Below are 17,486 nucleotides of genomic sequence, written 5' to 3' on the forward strand. Positions count from 1 at the left end.
ATAAAAATACATGTAAAAATCTGTTGTTTTTGGGGATATTGGGGACGTCTTAGGTACAAATAACAACGAAAAAGGGGTCAATTGGGATGAGAATACGTGAAATGGAAACGACCTAAGTATAAATAGGTACATGTTTGTAGGGTTGTCTATGTAGTTATAACAATATTTTTTAAATTTGTTGGTAAAAATCTGTTTTATTCGAAGCGAAATTGGGAATAAGTCTTTATTTGAAATAGATAAGCAATTTAATATAAGTAAGTCCATTTGGCAGAGACATGTAACAAGATCAATGAAATCTCAAGGTGGACAAAAATGTCTAAGTAATACATAATAAAATATTTAATATTTGTTCAGAGTAGGGGTATTCATCTGATTAATCCATGGAATAACCGACACACCTAATCTCTTAACCCAGATAGAAATATCAGCACTGTCGATTGCACCTATAATTGAGGTGATGTCTGCCATGTACTTTTGTCAGATTTTCAATTTTTTTTATTGATGATCACTTTGTTGGTGCAACTAAATAAATAAATAAATTAAAACTATATATAAAAATAAAAGTAGTGCCAACCCTAGGAAATTTCTCATTTCGTCCCAATTAACCGCAATTTTCGGGTAAATAGGGATTACACCTATTTTTGCATTTTTTGCTTAAACTGGAATGCTAGTTGCATAATTTTAAATTAGACAACAAAGATGCCCCCAAGACTCAATCGTTTTGATCCTGATATAGCATTATATACATCAACAACTACCTTAAAATTGCTCATAAAGTTGGAATTTGTCCCTAATCGCCCCATTTTACGGTACTGCCCTGGCTAAATCTTTTCATCTTCGATAATTTTCGATAAATCCACACGCTTGTCTACGAAGTTAGGGTTGTCGGTTTGAAGTCAGAAGACAAAAATATGTATTTAAATAACGATTTCATCACTATTATCGTCTCAAATTCGTATTGAAAATTAAACTTTTGCTAACGTTTTTTAAATCAACGTCATATCACATCATGTATGGTACCTATATATTGGTGGTTATACATGCATTGTTGTAATCTCACTATACCGGATTTAATTTACATTAATGTTTTTATTATTATGATTTAATCTTAAATTATCCTTTCACAATTTTCTTCATTTTTTAATACATTTTTAGTTAAATTTGAGAAATCCAAAGTTATAGATGGCGCTGAGTCGTTTGTTGTGCGGTTGTTGGTTCGTTCGACCGACTGGGGCGACTAGAGGCGACAGATATTCGACAAGTAAGATGGCGGCGACTAATGTGAAAGGCGAAACGTTGTACTAAAATAACTTGTAAATAAAGTAAACCGTACGTTACAATACAAAAACTATCACCAACAGTAATGAGAAGTCATGCTACACATGTGTGTATAAACTTACTTGTGGATTATAGTGTATAAATTCAAATTTGAGTGGCTTTTCATTTCACAATAGACAAAACCCGTCGCAACGAGCACTCATCAAATACTCGAGGCCATATTTATGATGTTATCTGGCGAGTGAGCGTCCTCGGAGAGCACATTTATAAATGATTGCAGAAAACGGAGGCAATGGTATGTTTATCCTTTTACCCATACAATTATAAAAGCCCAATTGTTTGAACTAATGTCCTGTATTGTTCAACTCATTGACGCTTCGATGGCGATGCCGCGGATTATATATTTTTGTCAATTCGTTGATTATTTCCTAATATAGGTATCAAAAAGAAAACAAAATAGCTTACAATTAGATTATTAGACCTTGACAGCATTTTTGTTGGATTTCCGGGAAAGATTACATCCCGCATGTTATTGTTGTTTTGGTCCTAATGAAATTAACTTTCTTTCCAGGGCCATTATTTATATATATGAACAGAAATCAGTTGGACAGGAGCTCAAGTGCATAAGTTTCGTAATAGTAAACACAACTGATTGTTTACTGCAAATTATGGATGAAAGTGTGGACTACTATTGACATTTTACATACATTGATAAAAACAGAACACGGAGGTGGTAATGGATCCAGTGGGACCATGGTCAGCATATGCGTCATACAACCGATTAGCAGGGGTCCAAGCTGGTGCTGCAAGTGGGGACTTTCATCACCACCTTGCAAGTGGTGGATCAGGATTAGGCAGCCAGTCAGTCCCATCAACAACGAGTCAATTACTACTCCAGGCAGCACACACAACAGCTTCATTAGCAGGCCAACTTGGTTCATCAACTGCATCACCTTTCAATCCTGGAGGATTTTTATCTCCACCATCTGTAGGATATGATGCAATGTTTTCACCCCTTTTTCATCATGCCAATCCAAAACCGGCCCATTACAGTTCTTCATTACAAGCACAACATCGGCAAGTTATAGCCCAAGCTCAAGCCGCTGTTGCCTCTAAACAATCTTCAGTTGAATCTGAACTTTCTTCGTTGAGAGAGAATTACTCACATCAGACACTTGCTGCACAGGGTGCATCGTTTTTTGACCAATCCTCAACCCCAGGAAGCACTACGGGATTGAGTTGGCAAGGAAACAATCAACTTCCAAGTCCGTTTGGAATATTACCACATGAAAGTGTAGTGCCTTCATCACCTAGCCCTGCAACAACAAAGGCATCCTCAACTTATGAGAATTTTAATGCACACTTTGCTGCAGCACAAACAATCAATAATCATCTCAATTCACAAATTTCTAGTACTGGTAAACAAGCAAATAGGTCAGGATCACCAGCAACTGCAACAAAACAGCCAGCAACATCAACACCATCTTCAACGTTTTTCCAATCTCCGACTACATTTGGAAATCAGACTGATAATTCATATAGTACAAGCAGTGCTAAAAGTGGTCAACTATCATCACAGCAGGATTATGCTGGAAGTAAGTCCTATTCAAGTTCTGCAAGTTCAACTGTCCATTCTCAACAATCGTGTATAGTGTCAACTCCACCTATAAGTTCTTCTCCTACACCACCTAGTAAAGACTATAGACCCACATCTAGCACCACTCCCAGGCCTTCAACCACTATTTACAACTCCCAGCCTCCTAAGACAAGTGAAAAAACATCTAGACATATTTCAAGTACTGGAAGCAGTAGCTTTGTTTCTCCAACTTCAAAGCCACCACAAGTTCAAACTAAAGCACAAAGCAAAATATATCCAGAAATAAATAATGATCAAAGAAAAAGTTGTGAATCTAGTGAAAAAAGTCAACCCCAGTCATCACCAATTAGTTATTCGATAATGGATGCACCAGGTAGATTAAATTATAATGGCAGCACCGGCAGTTCATCAAAATCTAGTAGAATAAGTAATTCTCAATATTCATCTACACAAAGTTCAAGCTTTAGACATTATCAGAGTGGAAATAATGTTGAATCAGATTATCATGTTAGAGCTAAAAGTAGTTCTAGTACTGATACTGGGTATTCTAGTAGTAGTTCTCAGAATGGTCCAGATTGTGGTGTGGTAGTTGTCAGAAGGCAAAGCCCATCACATGCACCACCACAATCGTCTCCAATAGGTCATGGATCTAGTCCTGCTTATCCCATGTACCATAGTCCTATGAACTCTATCAACTCACCACAACCACATAATGATCACTATAATAAACTTGCTCCCCGATCTCCATTGGATGCGTCGGTTGCGCGCCCTCCTTCACAGAATAGTCAAGTTGCATATCCTTCAGTCATTACAAGAGCTTTAGGTATAGAACAAAATAAAACATACACAGAAAATCGTTATGACAGAAATTCAAGTTCTGGTCAGGGTTGTTGGGAAAATGAACGTCAAACTTCTAGAAAGTATTCAAGCAGTAGTAATAGTTATAACAATACAGATAGCAATAATACTCCCAGTGAAGAAACAAGTAACCAATCCCAAAATCAACCTTCAAGTAGGAATCTAAATGATAAACACTATTTTGATAGCAATAATGTGGCTTTACAAGACTTGTCTAGTTGTAGAGGAGATCCAATGAGTATAGTAAAAAATTTGCAAAATTTACAACAAAGTTGTCAGTTGCAAGATGTCAAAGCTACAAAAACTCAAACTCCTACAACAATTACGACATCAAAATCATCTGTGCAACGAAGAAAAAGTGCTGATAAAGTAATACATCCAAATGTTAATGAATTATCTAATGCTGTGATGGCAGATTATTTAGCTAATCGAATTCCCCCTCCAGCACACAGTTCTACTACAAATCAACAGCAAAATGGTAGTTATTTCGATTTCGAAAGATGGAATCTCCCTCCTCCTCCTCCTAAAATGTTTCCTGGAGCTTCAGCATTTGGATCCCATGCTACTAATTTCGCAAATCAACATCAAGCATTAGCAATGCCCCATGGACATGCTCTGACATATTTCCCACCTTTTCACCTAGGTCCTCACCCTGAATTCCAGTCCTCAGTGGAGTTAACACCATTATCGTCTTTTAGCGAAACTCCACCTTCGGCTTCCTCGTCATCTTTTTCGACGCCAGAAACACGTGAAGAGGAACAGCCTAAGGTGGTAGTGCCTAATATAGAGGAAGAACTTGGTTTCCTTGCAGAACAACGAGCAAATACTACATCGTCGGTAGCACCCTCTTCACAGCAGCAGACCATAAACAGCACTTCACAAGACGCTACTTCGAAAATAATGGAAAAAAAATTCAGCGTTCCGGTCACGGGTCCTGGCTCAGGCTTCATGGCTTCTTATTTAAAATTTTTGCAAGGAGAACGCGATACTTCTCCCCCTCCGGCAGGAAGAGGCGCCAGGAAATCTACGTGGTCAAGAACAAATACAAATAGCAACACTAGTAATAAACCATATGGTCAGAATGACCTTACTAAAAGTCCATGTGATTCCAGTGTCACACAGCACAGTGCTAATGGTGCAATGCCGTCTTCAAATGTAATAAATACAGGCATGTCATTAGGCAATCAAGTAATGAGCTCTTCTGCTAGTATGAGCACAACCGGTTTGTTAGGTGCTAACCAGGTACATAGTGGGTCATCAAATCTTTTGAACTCACAAGGAAAGGGAGTTGAGTTAGATGATCCTCGTTATTACAATTTAAATAAAGATCGGAAACGTAAATACGATGGAACTGAAGAATCCGCTTATGATGCGGAAGAGGAAGCCCGCAGGTTAAATAAGCCGGTGCTAAATGTGCCTAGTACGCCTTTAAATGACAAAGCGAAGAAGGGTCGAACTACGCCGTTGAATAAGCCGACTCCTTCAGCCGTAGTGGCGCCTCAGCCGGCCGCGCCCAAGAAGCCACGACCGCCTGCGCCGCCGCCCGTGGCCGCGCTGCATCCTGCGCCACAACAACAATACTATTATCAGCATCAACCTGACGAAGGTGCGTTCAATTTATTAGATTTTCACTTGAGAAGTAGAGCGCGATGGTGAAGAGCTAGCCCTGAAGCTTGTATGACAGGAGCAAGCTAACTGCCGTTCGGCAGAATGCCGTGAAAACTTGTTACATTTTAACTGTGATAATGTAAATCTATAATAGATGAAATCTATGATTATTGAATTGTAAATATAGTTATTTTTTTGTGACAAATTATGTGATCTACTTATCTAAAATAGTCATCGATGTTTTAGGGTTAGTTTGTAACAAGATTTCACTCAATATGTTGTTGATGACACATTGCTAGTGCCATTTATTGTAAATTGTAATATTTGTGACTCTTGTCATACTCGCTACTGAAGGGGTGCTACCATAAATAATTCCAAAATGTGGTATATATTTTTTTATGGGACTCATACCAGTGAATGTCTGTTGTACATATAAAATGTATTGTATTTACAGTATTTGAGTTAGTCAGTACTTACAATAGTGTATGCATATATTTAGCTGAAAGTGATTTTATACTATAAGGAGGATATTAATTGCATAATAATTGACAGCTATAAAAGTAAGTGCGAGATAATGTATTAGTAGGCCGTGTCCTGAGCATAAGTTTTTGTATTTCTATTTAATTGTTATTTGTTTATGCACAATTCTCAATATTTTATGTAAATAATTTTGTAAAATAGGAGAAAACCTAAAATAAACACAAGTATATTACTGACGACGTGTTAAATAATTTAATAATATGTAATTATTCCTGGTAGCACCCCATGCATCGCCAAATAGGGATAACATGTACCAGCTGTAACTTGATTTGAATTTTTAAATGTTTTTGTTGTCATATAATGTAAAATCTTATTTTAGTACATGTTATCACCAAAACGACTCGCCTTGTCGGTCTAGTCGTAATTTGGCTATCCCCTTCCTTCACATCCCTTGTCCTCTTACTCAATTACATTGCAGATATTTGAAACACAAAACTCATGCTGGATGCAAGGAACCGCTCTCGAAAACGATAATAGGTGTTAGATTCTGATTCCTGGCAAACAAAAAAATAACAAAAAAATGCATTTTTTTTCTTGTACTCCCTCACTCTCTCTCACTCGCTTAAAAGTCAACTGACACGCGTGGCCCCTGCACTCACGTGACATGTTCACCACCTGTCTCAGTTCTGATTGATGGCGGTTTTACAAATAATAAACTTTCTAGAATAAGTACGTATTTAAACATGGTCTAGCAAATTAAAATTATTTTTCGTTTATAGTAAGATACCGTGTTCTTTGATCATATTCGAGAACGGTTACTTTACATCCATTTACAATAAAATTACTATTTTGTTAATGAGTTTTTATCTTCGAGAAGTGACTGATACCTAGTTGCACTTCTGTGAAATACGCGTAATGTTTTCAGTTATACAGTTGATACATATTACGCGATGAGAGTTGTAGAAATTTCATTTTTTTGTGTCTTCAGTTTGTGGCTATAAAGACCTGCAGATTGTTGTAAAACAGTAAGTTTAAAATGTAATCAATTATCAGAAGTTTCATGGCGCTATGTAATAAACTTAGGTTTATTTTGAAATGACATAAATGAGTCATATATACTTCCAAAAATGCGAAATAATGCTTGTCTCCAGTGAAATTCCCTAACCATACACAAGGTATATACACAGACGTAATGAAATTAATGGTTTCATTGAAATTGATAATATTTCAGTGTCTAGCCACGGAAGTAATTTGGCCTATGGAATTTATGGTGCAACCGACAGTGACAGTGCAAATAGAAAATTACAACAAATGAATAAGTCTCATCAACAAGTGACGTCCACAACGGGTCAGATGGACGGCACGAGGCCATTGGAGGAAATGCCGTATCAGGTAATGGACTGTCAAATTCGTTTTGTTCTCAATGAGGGGTGCCTGAGAATCAATTGGAAGTAAGTGGTTAATGTCTTTAAATTGTGTTGTAACAAATACAACAAATTTCGTGTTAGGTGGGTGGACATTGGAAAAATATACCAAACGTATATGTAGCATACGAGGTTTTATTACAGATTCCCTTGCAACCTAGTATAAGTATAAGAAAATGGGTAGAATATAACAGGGTAAGATATATATAAACACCACCTTGGCATAATTCTAAATTTTAGAAATAATTTTTCAAATCAGACCAGTAGTTCCTGAGATTAGCGCGTTCAACCAAACAAACAAACTCTTCAGCTTTATAATATTAGTATAGCTAGGCCCCAAGCCCTAAATACCAAATGACAATTTAATAAAGTCTTTAATAGATTAAGACACACTTTAATATACCAAGAGGCTTTAATAAAGCTACTGAATTTGACCGATCAACGAACTCTGCTCTATCATACAGCAGTCATATGCATTAACCACTAGACCAACGAGGCGAGGAAATCAATAAAACGATAACATTAATTCCAGTCTGGGGAATTCGTCGCGTTAAAAACTGATTTAAATGATATGTGGCCGGCGATTTGGAGGGTCGACGGTAAAACCCTGTTACAAAAATATGAACCATTTGAAGAAAACGGAAAGGTTTTATATCGCAATATATCAACGGTAAGTTTTGAATAAAAAATAAATGAAGTTATTTAGTATTGGATATCTTTTAATATTGGACAGCAGAATTTTAAGATTTTTTTTATGTTTGAGACGTCACTGGTGGCCCAGAGGCCTTTCCAGTTTTACCAGGGCAGGTGGGCGAGCAAGGACTCAGCCAGGAGGGATGGGATTTGCTAACAGCTACCCGAGCGCCTCCAAAGGACACCTAACAACTCAAGAGTAACTGTTTCGCGAATCAATCTACTACCGGATCGGAATCGTAACCCGCTGAGAAGATCGGCGAGAAACTCAGCGAGCTGATGTTTAGGTTAGGTTGTACCTCGAACTCTTTGCCGAGTTCGACGAGCACAGTTACCGGGATCCCTACTCCTAGTGTTAGAGGTAAAGGTGTCTAATGTAAGGGTTATTGGATCAGATGGTCGTCGTCGTGGCCCAACGGATAAGACGTCCGATGCATTCGTGTTGAGCGATGCGCCGGTGTTCGAATCTCAGGCGGGTACCAATTTTTCTAATGAAATACGTACTCAACAAATGTTCACGATTGACTTCCACGGTGAAGGATTGACTTCCATCGTGTAATAAAAATCAAACCCGCAAAATTATAATTTGCGTAATTACTGGTGGTAGGCAGTAATGCGTTTCGGTTTGAAGGGTGGGGCAGCCGTTGTAACTATACTTGAGACCTTAGAACTTATATCTCAAGGTGGGTGGCGCATTTACGTCGTAAATATCTATGGGCTCCAGTAACCACTTAACACCAGGTGGGCTGTGAGCTTCTCCACTCATCTAGCAATAAAAAAAAAAAGATGGATCCGTAAGGATGTGTCTAGGGCGACGACGGTAACTGGCTCCTGCGTGATCAGTATTCGGGGAGTAGTCAGCGGCGGCAACGATAAGGCGATTATCATGACGCATAGCCTTATCAAAGTAACGTTCCGAAGCTGACTTCATGTGTTTGCGGATCGGTTCGAGGCCCAGGTCGTCGTGTAGGTCGACGTTCCTCACGAACCACGGAGTCCCGACGGCTAATCTATCTAGGGCACTTTTAGGTCTGAACAACTCTTTGCAAGGAATCCTTTTATACAGATTTGTATGCGGTTTTTTTTTGCTTTTGTCTTGTAAACTCGACTAATACCTAAATTAAACTATAAAACTTAGGTAAATTAATTAAAGGAATCTTCCTATCTAATCTAATCTTTAAAATAGTCCCACAAACATCTATAATAATTAGTAATAGCAATCTATAAAGTTATAATTATGGATATCTGACATAGTTCTAAACTTTTTATATTGCTTAGATAGCTAAATAAGCTCAATAGGTACTTACACTATATAAGATTCAATATAAGAATACTACTCAATTAATTTTTATTTATTTTAGTATACAGTGTGGAACCCAGAAAACAAGAAATTGTATACCCAAGTACCAGTAAAAGTAAGATCACAGACACATCTAGAAACAACTGTAGAATTAATAAGAAGTGAAATGCCATTCGACGATTGCAATTTCATAGAGAAAAGAATGTTGGAAACGCAAATGTATCAGGAGAACTTCGAAGTTTACATCCAAACTTTAATTTCTCATGCCCTGGATCCGAATTTTTTAACAGAGATATTCCAAGAACAAGGTAATCATCACTGTAAACTTAATATATTGACATGTGCAGCTATACCTATCCGATGTGACGAAATGAATTGTTAGTCTTAATAATGGCCCTATTCTTTAACTGGTTTAGGTTATCGTCTCTCAAAATGTGGTTGCAAAAAGTTAAGAAATGCACTCATAAGAACCTTTTTTTTGAAGACTCTACAGATTAATTTTGATCTCGTCTGTGGGTCGTGACAGATCGCTTTGAGAGCGATCAATTTGGAGTGCCGCGACACTAAAAAAGATTTTGAAAATGGTGGTATAACATAACCCCAGGATCAAAATACCGTAGCTGCACTATTACACATTTTTTATTTATGTAGTGCTTTGAGGTATTGTTTGAGATGATCCAATCAAATCCTTTTTACCACGGCACCACGGTACTTCCTAACATTATAACACCTTTTTCTTTAAACGAGGTTCGCAGAGAGTACTCAGCGGTACGCAGCAGTTTGACATGCCAGGTGGGCTGTATGCACGTCAGCATACAAAGTCAATAAAAAAAATATTACTGGTATTTTACTACTGGCTAACTGCCTCATCTCTTCCAAATGGTCTTAGAAAGTCATGATTTTTTTATTGCTTAGATGGGTGGACGAGCTCACAGCCCACCTGGCAAAGTCACAGGTGTTAAGTGGCTACTGGAGCCCATAGATATCTACGATGTAAATGCGCCACCCACCTTGAGATATAAGTTCTAAGGTCTGTATAATTATAACGGCTGCCCCACCCTTCAAACCGAAACGAATTACTGCTTCACGGCAGAAACAGGCAGGGTGGTGGTACCTACCCGTGCGGACTCACAAGAGGTCCTATCACCAGTAAAAACAAGTATGTAGCTACTAGAGCGACACTCAAAGCACAATAATATGTAAATTACTATTCCGGGCAGAAAAGGAACCGAAGTTGACTTAGGTTTCATGCTCATATCGACGCTTGAAAGGCAAACGTGACTAAGCGATAATGCGTAAACTTTACAGTAGACCAATTTAAAGTTGAAATACCTGAAAAAAAACTATTTTAACGAATCTAGCTGCAGGATTGAAATGGTTTTAATAGACGTAGAAATGTATTTTTTTTACGCATCGAATATGGTTATTGCCTATCATTTATGTACAAAGCAGCTATTGTCGCTTAGTCACGTTCGCCTTTCGAGCGTCGATATGTTCAGATTTGTAGACTATTTAATTTTGTATTTAAAACGTTTCAGATGAGTACTTCCTGTCGAACGTGAAGACAGTGGACGAGGTGACGGAGAGCATGCGCGCGCGGGTGTCGGGCGCGGCGAGCGGGCGGGCGCTGGACGCGGCGCTGGCCACGTGGCCCAACCTCAGCGTGACGGCCGGCGCCGGCTCGTGCCGCGCGTGCGCTCGCCCCGCCGTCGCCACGCTGCTGCTCTTCGGACAGCCCTACAACCCCGCCACGCTAGACCCCGTCCAGCCCGACGCCAGACTCGCTTACGAGAAGGTGACCTCTCTAACTGATCACTGCCCTGTCATTGACGATCAACGCTAACCCGCCAACCGAATAGTGGTTTTACGTGTACAGTAGATTGGGGGAAATTGAGACTAGAGTTACAATAGGGACAAATCTGGGATGTCTCATCATCTCAGAGATTTTTTTTGCAACGTACCATCCGACTTTGGAATGAGCTCCCGTCCACAGTGTTTCCCGAGCGCTATGATTGTCCTTTTTCAAACAAGGCTTGTGGAAAGTACTCAACGGTAGGCAGCGGCTTGGCTCTGTCCCTGGCATTGCTGAAGTCCATGGGCGACGGTAACCACTGACCATCAGGTAGGCCGTGTGCTCGTCTGCCTACAAGAGCAATAAAAAAAAATCACAATACTTTTGTTAGATTTGACTTTGTTGAACTGAAAATGACTTTTATTTAGTGTTTAAGAATATTAAATAATTTAATTTAGTCATCAAAGTTTTGTAACTTATGAAAGATATTAAAAAGTTTATTACCTAAAGTTGGGTACCTACCTAACATCTAAATAGTGCCTGCCCTATCGAAAAACGATTGTCCCCATGCCCCATACATAACTTGATTCACTCCAAAGCAAAAGTGAATCGGGTCAAGCTAATTTTTTTAGTTTTTGTGTTTATTTTTTAATGAACTATGTATAATAACGCATCTTATATAAAAATTTAAGACTCCGTAACTATTTTAATCTCAGTTTTATTGGTATTACCCTAAGAAAAACCATTGAAAATTTGTATTGGATTTGGAAATAGTCCCGATCCCCCCAATCTACGGTACACAACTGAAGAAAATTACGTACTCTGTCAATAGCGTTTACAAATTGACTTATTAGTCAGTTCACATTTGCATATAAACTGAAACTGCAGTAATGATATGGAACAGTGACGTCAAATTGCACATACATTACAAACGTAATTATACAGTTGGCTTAATCTTTTGCAGCAAATAATATGATATGTGTATGTAAATGCTAGATTTTTTTTTTTTTTTTTTTATTGCGTAGATATATGGGATACCATATAATATATTTTTTCTCCTACCTACGCCCAAAGTTCGGTTTTCGTCTGGCTGTACAGGGAAGAAAGTGTAACTTTTTCTCCCTGGGTAAAAGTGCGTATGCACGTTAATGTCTAAAATTCTCCGCCATTGTTGTGCTCGGGTAATTTGCAATATGATGTTTAGTGTAAAAGTGAAATACACAAAAGGCAATAAAATTTAATAGTGAAGTATTAAACAAATATGAGTTCATCAGACAGTTCTTATTTAATTAGTAGTAGTTTATTTAAAAATTAAAAAACAGTTAAAGGCCCGCCCCCTGCCCCCGCCAGGGCATCACCCTTGGACCCCACCGGGGCTTCGCCCCTGGACCCCGGCTCGGTACTCCACGAACTTTCGGCCTGGTAGGAGAAAAAATAGTATGTGCACCGCGGGAAAAATATTGGACAGTTCCTCCCACGTGTTTGGCAAATTTTACACGCGGGAGGAAATGTCCCAACTTTTCTCCTTTGCTGCACAATGTACTATTAAGGGCGGAATTCTTATTGGATCCGTTCTGATATGCCCTGATCCGAAGACACAGTCATATATTATCTCTGAGATGGAAACCAATCTCACATACGCGTTATCCGTAACGCGATTGAATCTTGACAATTTTTGATGATATCAATTGTCAGATTTAAATGAGACTGACTGGCTTGAAAATTCTATTTGGACAGATTTAGTCCACATATTAGAAACACCTGGTGGTAGGACTTCTTGTGAGTCCCCACGGGTAGGTACCACCACCCCGCCTATTTCTGCCGTGAAGCAGTAATGCGTTTCGGCTTGAAGGATGAGGCAGCCGTTGTAACTACATATACTGAGACCTTAGAACTCATATCTCAAGGTGGGTGGCGGCATTTACGTTGTAGATGTCTATGGGCTCTGGTAACCATTTAACGCCATGTGGGTTGTGAGCTCGTCCACCCATCTATGCTAAAAATAAATAAAAACACCTAATTAGATTATATGAGTCGTCTATTATCAAAGGCGGCAATCTGTGCATTTGGACAAAAAAAAATTATTGATATGTCAATACAGATTGATTTGAATATAATCGTCTCTTTCAAAGAATACGGTTCAAAACCTGCATTAAATAAAGGTTAATAGTTAACCTGTTATTTATCTAAGATGTCGTTCCGAAGAGTTTTGTGACTGCCAATGGAACACAAAGTCAATAATTCGTTTTTCTGATTTACCAATCATTGTCCAAAAGTCAGATTGCCGGCTTTGATAATAGTCGACTCATATGTTCTGTTTCATGTATTACAGGAATTCCTTGTATGTGCCACGTGCTGCGGCAGAGTACAGCTGTATTCGAGGATATCCCATCAAAAGTATTTAATGTATGTAGAATGTAGTAAACGAGTGGCTGAAAAACGAATGCAAAACCCCAGTAAGGACACGACGGTTATATTAAACGAACTCTTGGCGGATGAAGCTTGGCTCTCACAGGTAAATTATAGCTAACTAGCGACCCGCCCTCGCTTCGCTTCGGAAACTGTACTTTATTATTAATTTCTCCACTATTTAATGGATGTTATTATACATATAAACCTTCCTCTTCAATCACTCTATCTATTAAAAAAAACCGCATCAAAATCCGTTGCGTAGTTTTAAAGATTTAAGCATACATAGGGATATAGGGAGAGAGAAAGCGACTTTGTTTTATACTATGTAGTGATATTGATAGAAACTTAATCCATTTATAATGAGCATTACAATCAACTTAAAGTAATACAATGATTAACAGACCTAAATTTAGATCAACTGTGTGAAATTTTATACTGTTGATGGATCTTCAGAGAGGGTTCTTGACAAAGTACCTAGCTACATATAACACAACTCTACAAAAAAAAAATTCGTTCTTTGTCCTAACGTTTATACTAGGTTTTTCCGGTTAATTATTAACGAAAACGAAAATAAAATACCTTTTTTTGGTATAAAGTTTGCTTTTGTGATAGTTATAGTAATAATACTCATTTTTCAATTTTTTTTATAAATTTTAATTAATTTTAATACTTTCAAAAAACCGCGCTATAAGAATGGGGTGTTTACGTTTATACAGTACCACTAGATGGCACTCGAGTCATAAACAACGATCAGGTGTTTTGTACAAGCCCAGAAAAACTTAAAACGTCACGAAAGTGTAAATATGATGCTGATGCATATTGTTTCATATGTGGTCAATTTATTAAAGTTCAAAAGCAAACTGTTTCATGCCATGTATTTTTTTTCGTCTAATTCCGATCTAAAATATCGAAATTTTATGCTTTGCAATCAAAGTCAAATTTGGTGTTGACCCGTGTAATGGGTCGTCCCGGAATTTTACTAGAAATGTTTCAAAATTCTAATGATATTTAACGACCTACTTGATGTTAAGTGGAACCGAAGTCCATAGACATTATAACGTAAATGCCAGCCTATTGTGTAACGGCCGGCCGACTATTCAGATTGCAACGCGGCTGAAACAGTGCTGTCTATCCGTGCCGACTCTAATTAGTTCTTACCACCACTTTAATGTCAGAACTATAATGTAAGGGTAACGAATATTCATAGTTACGTAATTGACGCAATTGTTACACAATTAACTTAATCTTTATTATATTTATATTGTATTGACAATCGATATTACACTAATGAAGATCACTGTTATATTCCGATTGATTTCTTGTTCTACAAGGTCACTAATTATTTGTTCATTAAATTTTACTCATGTGTGATTTAATCAAGACAAAGCATACGAAATGAACAAATAAAACAACTCTTCAAAAGTCTATTATGGACTGGATACATACCTGAATTAACAATAGTTCCGTAATTGAGAAACATTTTATATTTTCAGTTATTCCGGGACGTAAGGCATTCGTGGGCTGAGGCGGAATCCTGGGAACGTAAAATGAGACACGCGATGTCCCGACAAATGATATAACACTAATAATATGGTCGATACAGGTGACCGGTTAAACTATAAGGACAATTTCGAATTCGGTTTGATATTGTGACAATACATACAAAAATGTATGTAACCAAATTTGAGTTTACTAAAAAGTTTAGCATTTATTATGGTTCTCAAATGACCTGGACCAGGTTTTTATAATTTTATACCAGTAACATATTGTCAGATGAGTATGGATGGTATTAATCGTGTAAATTGTGATGTGTTTAGTTAATTTTAAACACTCTTAGTGCCAATCTTTGATAATTTTAGCGTTTGTTTTTTTTCCTCATTTCATAAGAAAGTTCATGTATTCGAATTTTTTTAAAAAGCGCCTTTTGTAATATACAAAATTTTTAAACAATGAATTATCATCAAAGGAAGGGTGTGTAGGGCCAAATCTGAAACTACAAGCATTAGCGAAAATTTTTCAAAAAACATTTTGGTAAAAATTAAACACATTTTTTTTATCTATTGCTTTGTCGGTTATTGTATTGAATATTATATAAACATGCGATCGATTTCCAAAACGGCTGAATTTAATCATTAAATTCACGATTCTATGAATATTAACAATGACTTTTTAGAACAATTTAAATAATTACTCGCATGATCATTTAAAATATCAATCAAATTGAGTTATCTTCGTTACGTTTAGTGATAACCCTAAACATATTTCGTTCTTTTGTAGTTACAGGTTCACCCACCATTTACCCTTAGAAAATATCTCTTGTGTACAGGGTGTAAGATTACTGTTCTCGAAGCCGACCGGGTATTTTTTTACTGCTTTACATACGTATGCGAGAAATGATATTAATTTGCAGGTAAGCATTTTGCTTATCGTTTTAGTAAATTCTTATTAAATGAATTTGTAATATAACGTGAAGGCAGCTGTCAGACGCTCCGCACATCCCTGGGCTCGACCAGGGACCGAGTTACAAATTTTCATTGGTACCGTAGATTCGGGGGAATCGGGACCCTTTCCAAATCCAAAACAAATTTTCAATGGTTTTTCTTAGGGTAATACCAATAAAATTGATATTAAATGGTTCCGGAGGCTTAATTTTTTATATACGATGCGTTATTATACATAGTTAACTGCAAAATATACACAAAAACTGAAAAAACTAGCCTGACTCGATTCACCTTGGCTTTGGGGTGGATCGGGTTACGTATGGGCAAAATAGTTTTTCGATAGGGCTGGCACTATTTATTTGTTATGTAGGTATCTAACTTTTTAATACCTTTAATGAGTTACAAAACTTTGATGACTAAATTAAACTATTTAATATTCTTAAACACTAAATAAAAGTCATTTTCAGTTCAACAAAGTTAAATCTAACAACTCAACAAAAGTATGGTGACATCCCAGTTTTGTCCCTATTCTAACTCTAGTCTCTATTCCCCCCAATCTACTGTACATTGCGCACAGTGTCAAAACACCAGAAAAACATTTTTTCAAACGCAATTTGTGTTACGGTGTTAATAATCACTGTTTTCATTTTTAGAGAATTGTTTCCTTACACCTGGTATGAAAGTAACTTTTATTTTTTTTTATGGAACAAATGTAACTTATTACCTTGCCGAATTTATTAAGCGCTGACGTGATTTATAAAAACAAACCAGAATTGTTTTATCTAAAGTTAATGGCACAGGAGTGGCAAAAATCTCACATTATATTACTTTTAGGTTCTAGAATAATTTGCGAATTCGGGGCAATAATGTAATTAAACATATTTCTTAAGTCTCCAACTCTACATCACTAGGAACAGCAAAAAGAAAATAAATGGAAGTAAAGCGACTAATGAACAATTAATTTTATACTCGTCGGTCTAAACTTTCCAATATAATATGGGGCAATCTGTTGCTGTGATAAGTAATTTGTTACTTTGATATATATTAAAATCAGTGTAACATTCCGAATATAAGTCTATAATTTCACTTTTGTTTTGATAATTGGCAGTCTGCCCTTATAAATGAACAAATGCGACGATATTATATTTCTACTATAGTTAAGTAGAGTGTAAGGAGATATTTTGTATAATTGCATTAGGTTGTATAGGTTACTACAAAATTTTAGTTTATTTTTATTTTAAGAAAGTATAGTGTTAAGTTGCGTTGTAAAATAATAGATTCTGTCTGGTAAAGTTTACAAAATTTAACTTTATTTATTTTGTTCAGGATTCAACAGATCTATTCGTTTTAATCCTCTTTTTTGTTATAAGTTAAAACGTACATAACAAATGGAAATTTATCAAATAAAATATTGTACTACATATTTATGGTTTATTTCATTTATTTCGGTGTTTATTGATTCTAGGATTTAACTGGAAGAGGTGTGAATATTTGCAATGGAGTAGATTTCGGGATCGTAACAATAAATCCAGGGTTTCTTGAACTATAGAGATGACAAACATAGCATCTCTATCAATTCTTACCAACTAATTTATGCGACTCA

The 17,486-nt window shown here is 36.9% G+C and overlaps 1 protein-coding gene across 4 annotated transcripts; it reads left to right on the plus strand.

Moving 5' to 3' along the window:
* Positions 1 to 905: 905 nt before the first annotated feature.
* LOC114249727 (uncharacterized) lies at positions 906 to 17,306 on the plus strand. Of its 4 annotated transcripts, XM_089732649.1 has the most exons (10): positions 1,208 to 1,384; positions 1,455 to 1,573; positions 1,850 to 2,873; positions 4,545 to 5,339; positions 7,053 to 7,213; positions 7,778 to 7,915; positions 9,300 to 9,546; positions 10,777 to 11,033; positions 13,363 to 13,545; positions 14,936 to 17,306. In XM_089732649.1, exons 3-10 carry the CDS (start codon positions 2,015 to 2,017, stop codon positions 15,020 to 15,022), a joined length of 2,727 nt encoding a protein of 908 aa, XP_089588775.1. In that variant the 5' UTR covers positions 1,208 to 1,384; positions 1,455 to 1,573; positions 1,850 to 2,014; the 3' UTR covers positions 15,023 to 17,306. The 4 variants fall into 4 exon arrangements, with proteins under 4 accessions (XP_028039194.1, XP_089588774.1, XP_028039192.2 ...); XM_028183393.2 differs by having other exon boundaries at positions 906 to 1,573; XM_028183391.2 differs by having other exon boundaries at positions 1,189 to 1,384; positions 1,850 to 5,339.
* Positions 17,307 to 17,486: the final 180 nt, after the last annotated feature.

Source organism: Bombyx mandarina, chromosome 13 (genome assembly GCF_030267445.1).
Source record: "Bombyx mandarina strain Sakado chromosome 13, ASM3026744v2".
NCBI classification, from domain to species: Eukaryota; Metazoa; Arthropoda; class Insecta; order Lepidoptera; family Bombycidae; genus Bombyx; species Bombyx mandarina.